This window comes from Nicotiana attenuata, unplaced genomic scaffold (genome assembly GCF_001879085.1).
Source record: "Nicotiana attenuata strain UT unplaced genomic scaffold, NIATTr2, whole genome shotgun sequence".
In the NCBI taxonomy this organism is placed as follows: Eukaryota; Viridiplantae; Streptophyta; class Magnoliopsida; order Solanales; family Solanaceae; genus Nicotiana; species Nicotiana attenuata.
Window position 1 is genome coordinate 104,858 of NW_017671386.1, and position 8,459 is coordinate 113,316.

Below are 8,459 nucleotides of genomic sequence, written 5' to 3' on the forward strand. Positions count from 1 at the left end.
GTTGACCGAAGTCAACTCAAATGGATTTTAAGGCAAAATTTTCATATTTCTGAGTTTTTAACATAAAAGCTTTCCGGAAAAACTACCGGACCGCGCACGCAAATTGAGGAGGGCTAATATGAGGTATTTAAGGCTTCGAAGCACAGAATTAAGTTCTAAAACATAAGATGACCTATCCGGTCATCACAGTTGGAGTCAATTGGAAGTGTTTTGGAAAGTTTGCGTGCAAATTAAAGTAAAAACGGAAGAATTTAGAGGAAGTACGAGTTTGGTGCCCAGGTTCGCGCCACCCACCAACCCAAACGCCAAGGGCAGCAGAGAACAAAAGTGGAAAAGATTTGGTGCCTAGGTTCGCGCTAGGCACCAACCATAACGCCGTTGACAACAGGCTAAGAAGTTTAGTGTCTAGCTCCGCGCTAGGTGCAAAGCGTGACGCCCAAGGGTGGATTTTGTCCTAATTTGGCTGGGACTTTGTGTTTTCAATCCTAAACGTCCCCAACATGTACAAAAGGGGTTCTAAACCTTTTTTTTTTGGGAAGGGGGGGGGGGGGCATTATTTGGAGGCGAGAACATTACACGGAACACTCGGGAGTAATTAAATTTAACTTTAGGTAAACTAATATTAATTAGAACTTCAGAACTTTCCACGTTATAAATGCTTGGATAAAATTATTGTTAAATTTAAATATTTAAAGCTTAGATGAGCTAATATGAATTTTGATCAACAAAAAATTATTTCCTTTAAGGTTGAGAGCAAATAATTAATGTGTAAATTAATTAACTAATTTGCAATTAAAAGCATCCAATTCAATTTATTTCCAAATTAATTATATAAGTAAAAATTATTTTTCAAGTTGAAAAATTACTAGGCTATATAAAATTGTTTTTATAGGAAGAGCATTGGTAGTTAACAATATAAAAATAAAGCAAAATAGTTATTTTATAGTATTAAAAGTCAAGTTGGTAAAATATAAACTTAAATAAATATAATGAAACAGTATTAGATAAAATGCATTCTAAAATGGATGACTTGGTATTAAGTTTTGTTTCTTTTTACATTTATTTCAACACATGATAGCTCCCTATATTTTTTTATATTAAATTATATTAATAAAATATTAAGGCAACATTAGTAATTTAGACTTTGCATCATTACCTATCGATATTTTTTAAATCTCTAAAATATCAAACAATTTAACTTTTTAATTTATTTTATTTGAAAAGATTTTTGTGATTTATTTGTTTTCAGTATTAGGTAAAAGAAAGGAGGAAAAAACATAATTAGACAATAATCAAGAATATTTTGCAAAATCCTAGCAGTAATAAGTAATTAACAAATATGGCAGCTAATTAACTACATTTGTAGCACAATCCCATTAAAACAGGAATTACTAAGTAATAGCACTTCACAAATCTTCCGAATCCATTCACACAACTTTCTCTTCCTCATTTAATGCATTACCCCAAGATGCTCTCCTTTCTATTTATTATACTTGTAATATATTAAAATTAATTATTCATTGTGTTGTATAATTGTTGAATACATGATGAATAATATATTCATAGTAAATTAATGATACATACTCATATGTATGTATTATACTACTATCATATACGACGTATTTATGGTATACACAATATGATATAATTATATTATTATAGTCATTCACAAATTCTTCAGCCATTGTATATATAAAATGTATATTAATGTTAATGTTAGTGAATAATTAAATATATGCATGGAATAAACAATACACGGTATTATAATAGTATATAATTATATATATATATATATATATATATATATATATATATATATATATATATATAAATTATACACTATTAAATACCATCATTATATCGTGTATATATATATATACACAGTATACCAACGATAATTAAATAAATAAATTACAGTGATATTCTAGTATGTTAATTTTATATGTTATCATATTAGTTTCTCTTTAACGTGCTTCTAGTTTTTTAGCAACGGTGGAAAGGTGATTGTGGAGCACAGGTGGCTGCTAAGGTTTTGAATGGAAAAGAAATGTGATATAGTTCATGATAAATGAGAGAGAAAGAGAAATAAGATAATACATGTAATCCCTAATCTTGTGGAAGAGTTACGTAAGTTACATACAATTAAAGGAAAATTGTATTTGTTTGAATGGGGCTACATTAGTTATAAAATCTGCTTTTATTGAAATAAACTAAAAATAGTAATATTAATACAAATACTTTTTTGTTAGTGACCTACAATGTAAAAATAAGTTTAAAATCACAATAAGGCATCTAAGGACTTTTCTGGAGCAGGCTTTTGTCCATTGAGTTAGCTAAATGAGATTAACATTCATTATTTTCAAGAACTTATCCTTTTTAAAATTTTATTTTTATATTACATGATTTTTTAAAATTGTGTACCCCTTAATATAAATACACGCGCAAAGCGCGTACCTTAAGACTAGTAACCAAAAAAGTCGATTAATACTTTGTACTTTACAGTACCAATATAATAAGTAATTAAACATATATAAAGATAACATTGACAAAAAACCAAGCTCAAAAAATATGCAATAATTACTCCATTTTCTAAATAAATAAATATCTTCACCCGACCATGAAATAAATAAGCAATTTAACAGATATAATGTAGCTAGTGGGTATCATCTTTCATAGATATTAGGTTTTTTTTTCAATTCTTACTATCAACGGAAATATATAAGTATAATAATAGTGAATTAACAAAAACAATGTCATCCTTTGAAGATTCACATGGAGACGTGTAATTAATCTAAACATGCATTGATAACTACTGGAGCAAGCCTTAATGGAGCGGAACCGCGCCCACCTAACAATCCTCCAAATCTCAGCTTTATAAGGTAAGTAAAGCACAAAAATAAAGTCAAATATAAATAATCATTTAAAAAGATTCCACATTAACTTTGATAGAGGTGAGACGCACGTACAAATCCTCACAAGGCGAAGGCGTCAATCATGTAATGAGAGTATAAGGCAAGAAGACGTGGGGAGCTTAAACCTCGTTATTAGTCTACGAACGTGTAGGCTACCACCTTAATGCACATTAATAATAATAATTATGGAAACAAAATCCCATATCTATATATATATATACCATGCAAATACTTCTTTCTATATTATCTTCTTTGTTCTAATTCCTTTCTTAGAGAGAATAAATAAGAAGAAGAAGAATAAGAATGGGAATATCATCAAAGTTACACGTTATTGGTTTGTTGTTAGTTGGCCTACTGGCTTTGCAGGCAGGGGCTAATTTTGATTATGGAGATGCCATGGACAAGACTTTGCTCTTCTTTGAGGCACAGAGGTCTGGAAAATTGCCTCCACATCAACGTGTCAAATGGCGCGGAGATTCTGGACTCAAGGATGGTTTTCTCCAAGGGGCAAGTTCATCTTTCTCCCTTTTCTTTTATGGTGTTTTTCTTAAAAACGAACAAGTATTTAGAGCTAGAATTTTCTTTAAGGAGAGTTACACTATAAACAAGTAAACATTGAATGAGATTCAATGTGTAATTTTCTGGCTAAAGGGTGTCAACAAAGAAGCTTACAGCCGCTCTGATGTTAATTAATAGTGAACCTGAAGTATCTAGTCTTTTTTAAATGATGAATATAGGTTATGGATTTCTTTCTATATTTTTGAGGGAAGCATGCATAGCTAGAAATTAGATAAAGATTTAGAAGAAATTGCGTATATGATGAGCGAAATATGTCAATATTGTAGTAATATTTATGGGTGTCAAGGGGCTGATATACCTTGATACAAGCAATGTCACATGACACAATGGAAATATTGCGTATAAATATAAAAAATAACACCACTTGTTATTATATTCATTTTTGTACTTTTTCAAACATTGTACACCATTGATGGTTGAAATGGGAATGCATGCAGGTGAACTTGGTGGGAGGGTACTATGATGCAGGAGATCATGTAAAGTTTGGATTGCCAATGGCATTCAGTTTGACAATGCTAGCATGGAGTGCTGTTGACTACAACAAGGAAATTGTAAAACTTAATCAGATGGGCAATACCTTGGCTGCCATTAAGTGGGGTACTGATTATTTCATCAAAGCCCATACTCAGCCTAATGTTCTCTGGGCTCAGGTAATTGCATGAATTCTTCTTCTCTACCCCGACTACATTCAATTACTTGTTCTAGCTCTATGTTGGTAGATAGAGTTAGTTGCAATAGTTTGGTCACCTGCATCATGAAGAACTGGACTTTCTCTAGCTAATTAGCAATAATATGCTACCCCTAATCAACCACCCAAGGCCAAGGGTATGGCCAAACGGTTAATTGATGAAGTGGATGAAAATCATGGGAGATTAAGATTCAAATCCTAACAAAGATAAAAAAATGCTAGCGATCTCTTTCTATTGAGGTGTGCACAAATTGACTCCGATATCACTTGTGAAATTATTTATAAAAAAAAAATGGTTACACCTGTCACCTAATCAAGGAAATTTTAGTTTTTGGCATTCAATTATGCATCACCTACATATAACATCATGTTCATTTGACCGAGGCGTATCTTATTTGACATTGCAAGTTTTCATATTCTTGGCAGGTAAAGATTAACTTCAGGAAGTGAAATAAGGGCGAATTTGTTAAACCACAACTATGTATTTAGAACTTTTTTTTTAACATATCCATATTATTTGAAACTTCTCTAAATGTTTCAAGATGCCTTATAGCTTATTATTATTAATTGACTTTCTTTTGTATTTTAAAGAAGAGATGAATCTTTAAAAACTTTGTAGTCCACTTTCATTAAGAGGGTAATAGGTAAACTGCAAAATGCTGGAATAATGAGATGTTAAAGTATTAGTTTCCTTGGCCAAAATTTCAGGTGGGAGATGGAGAATCTGATCATTATTGTTGGGAGAGAGCAGAAGACATGACAACCCCAAGAAATGCTTATAAACTTGATCCTAGCCACCCTGGTTCTGACCTTGCTGCTGAAACTGCTGCTGCTTTGGCTGCTGCCTCTCTTGCATTCAAGCCTTATGACTCTTCCTACTCTGCCCTCCTTTTAGTGCACGCGAAACAGGTAACATCCTATGTGTGTGTTAGTGGTAGCTAATAGCTTTGCCCTTGTGTGTGTATAAACTATAAAGAGAGGTTTTCTTGCATTCTTGTTTTATTTAACTGGAAATTCTGAAAATATTGCAGCTATTCTCATTTGCGGATACCTTCAGAGGTTTGTATGATGATTCCATCCCAAATGCTCAAGCATTCTACACATCATCTGGTTATTCGGTTAGTGATCATTTTTGTTACCTGTTACTCGGAGACAATTTCCTGCCACTAGTTTTGCTTAAATCAACTTTCTTCATGATGTAGGATGAGCTTCTTTGGGCTTCTGCCTGGCTCTATCGAGCAACTAAGGACGTGTACTACTTAAAATATGTGGTGGACAATGCGGTATCTTTGGGTGGAACTGGATGGGCAGTCAGGGAATTTTCTTGGGACAACAAATATGCTGGTGTTCAAATCCTTCTTACCAAGGTAATTAAAATAGTTCAAATATACTTTTAGAATTTGTTGTAACAGATGATTTAGTTATTCGAGTATTAGGTCTTGCAATTTTGCATGTGGAATGTCTGATGAGATGTTGATTTGATTACTTTGTAGATTCTCCTAGATGGAGATGGTGGATCATACACTCCAACACTAAAACAGTACCAGGCTAAAGCAGATTACTTTACCTGTGCTTGTTTGCAGAAAAATGATGGTTATAATGTAGTCCTGACTCCTGGTCAGTACAACTAGATAGAATTATTTCCCCAAAACTGTACTTTAAAATGTTGATTAGTTAGTAAACATTTAGTTTGTTTGTCGTTTTCCAGGAGGCCTGATGTATGTTCGCGAATGGAATAATCTGCAATACGCTTCATCAGCCGCTTTCCTACTTGCCATGTACTCCGATTATCTTTCTGAGAGAAAGGCTGTATTAACATGTCCGGAAGGTCAAGTTCAGCCATCAGATGTCCTTTCCTTTGCTAAATCACAGGTATGTACATTTCATCAGCTGGCCCTCTACTATTTTTAATGTGATAGTTCTCAGTAATTTGTTATCCGGCATGTTGCAGGCTGATTACATTCTTGGTAAAAATCCCAAGGCTATTAGCTACTTGGTTGGTTATGGACAAAACTACCCAATCCATGTTCACCACAGAGGCGCCTCCATTGCCCCGGTCTCAGTCCTTCATTCTGCTGTTACTTGTATAGAAGGATTTGAGACTTGGTATCGCCGCCCACAGGCAAATCCCAACATTATATATGGTGGCCTTGTGGGAGGTCCAAGCAAAACCGATGACTTCAGTGATGACAGGTCCAACTATGAACAAACCGAGCCAACATTATCCGGTTCAGCTCCTCTTGTAGGACTCTTCTGCAAATTGCAGTCCCTCTCTCCAGGTAAACCTTTATAAAATTGCAAGCTCTATTTAAGATTTTCAATAGGGTCCCGCCATCTAATTAGTCGTTTCGGCTTTAAATTTCAGCTTCTTATCATCGTACACCAACACCTTACCAGAAGCCTCCAGGTTTGTAATTATACTTTAAAGCATTTGAAACACTGAAATGAAGTTTCACATAACTATTGAAAACTTACAACAATTTGGCCTTCGTATTCTGCAGTTTCCTATCACCCACAACCAGCAGCTCCCTACCACAAAGCTCCAGAATCATCAAACCCCTACAATAAAGCTCCAGGTTTGTTCCATCAATAATTTTACATTGCACTTTCATATTTCTTTTTGTACTAGAAATTCACATCGCAATGCATGTTTATATACAATACTTAGAAAATTAAAAATTAACATTTCTTGTAGTTGTAGGTGGCCCGATCAAGTTCTTGCACTCGATAATTTCAACATGGACAATAGGTCCAACAACTTACTACAAGCACAAGGTGGTGGTGAAGAACACATCTCAAAAGCCAATCACAGAGCTTAAGTTAACGGTTGAAAACCTTTCAGGATCATTGTGGGGGCTCAGTCCATGCCCAGAAAAAAACACCTATGAGCTTCCTCAGTGGATTAAAATACTATCACCTGGTTCAGAACTCATTTTTGTATATGTTCAAGGAGGTGCCCAAGCCAGGGTTTCAATTAAGAGCTACCACTAACTGAAAGATGCATGGGGAAAACCAATTATTATCCAATTTTCTGTAGGCTCTAATTTTTTACCAAGATATTTTCCCTTTTCTTTTTTCATGCTTGAACCATTGACAATTGTAACATGGCAACGACAATGCTATTCTGAGATCAATGAACTTTGTGAATTATTATTGGTTTAATATTCGTTTTTCTTTTCTTTCTCTTGACTAGTAGCAAGAAAATGCCTTTACTTAAGTTTCTACAACGACAAAACACTACTAGAATTCCTGTAAAAAGCGACCAAAGATTAGCGACAAAATTTGGTCTGTCAAGAAAAGCGACCAAAGTTGGTCGCCAAACTGCCGAAAATAATAAAAAAAATATTTGAAATACTTTAGCGACCAAAGTTGGTCGCTATTTGGCCGCAAATATAGTCAAACTGTTGACTGGACTGGTCAGACTTGCTTGGTCAAAGATATACTGAGATTAGCGACCACTGTTGGTCGCTAAAGTGGGACCCACATAAAATTTTTAATAATTTTATTAAAACTTATAAAATATAAATATATATAATTTAAAACTTGCGACCAAAGTTGGTCGCTAACTGAAGGATAAGTTGATAGCGACCAACATTGGTCGCTAACGTGGGACCCAGTTATAATATTTTAATAAATATATATTTATTTAAAAAAATTATAAAATATAAATAAATATAATTCAAAATTTAGCGACCAAAGTTGGTCACTTAATGAAATAGAGACCAACGTTGGTCGCCAAGGTGGGACCCAGTTCTAACATTTAACAATTTTTATTATTAATTTAAATATTATATAAAATATAAATAAATCTGATTAAAATTTAGTGACCAAATTTGGTCGCTAAATTAAATTCATGTACAGTTAGTGACCAACTTTGGTCGCTAAATTAAATTCATTTACAGTTAGCGACCAAAGTTGGTCTCTATATGGTCAAAATTAAAAATCACTTTTGTATTTACTATGTAAATAATATAAATGTAAGTCGTTAATACTTTTGTAATACAAGGGATGAATAGTACTACGAAGCGGGCGTGTGTGTCTATATATATAATATATATATATATATACTTACGCTATATTATGCACTAAGTATAAGTGTATTAGGTAATAGCGTATCGAATATAGCTTATATATATATAATATATGTACTTACGCTATACTATGCACTAAGTATAACTGTATTAGGTAATACTATATCTTATATAACTTATATATATATATATATATATATATATATATATATATATATATATATATATATATATATATATATATATATA

The 8,459-nt window shown here is 33.0% G+C and overlaps 1 protein-coding gene across 1 annotated transcript; it reads left to right on the forward strand.

Moving 5' to 3' along the window:
* Positions 1-3,158: 3,158 nt before the first annotated feature.
* Positions 3,159-7,341, forward strand: LOC109207977 (endoglucanase 5). Its single transcript, XM_019370976.1, has 11 exons — positions 3,159-3,419; positions 3,929-4,141; positions 4,888-5,088; positions 5,211-5,297; positions 5,382-5,546; positions 5,673-5,796; positions 5,888-6,051; positions 6,131-6,458; positions 6,545-6,586; positions 6,681-6,755; positions 6,875-7,341. Exons 1-11 carry the CDS (start codon positions 3,216-3,218, stop codon positions 7,168-7,170), a joined length of 1,899 nt encoding a protein of 632 aa, XP_019226521.1. The 5' UTR covers positions 3,159-3,215; the 3' UTR covers positions 7,171-7,341.
* Positions 7,342-8,459: the final 1,118 nt, after the last annotated feature.

Coding starts and splice junctions, on each gene's coding strand:
- LOC109207977 (XM_019370976.1), top strand. CDS start 3,216: ATGGGAATATCATCAAAGTTACACGTTATTGGTTTGTTGTTAGTTGGC. Junction 4,142..4,887: donor CTAATGTTCTCTGGGCTCAG/GTAATTGCATGA, acceptor CCAAAATTTCAG/GTGGGAGATGGAGAATCTGA. Junction 6,756..6,874: donor CCCCTACAATAAAGCTCCAG/GTTTGTTCCATC, acceptor CATTTCTTGTAG/TTGTAGGTGGCCCGATCAAG.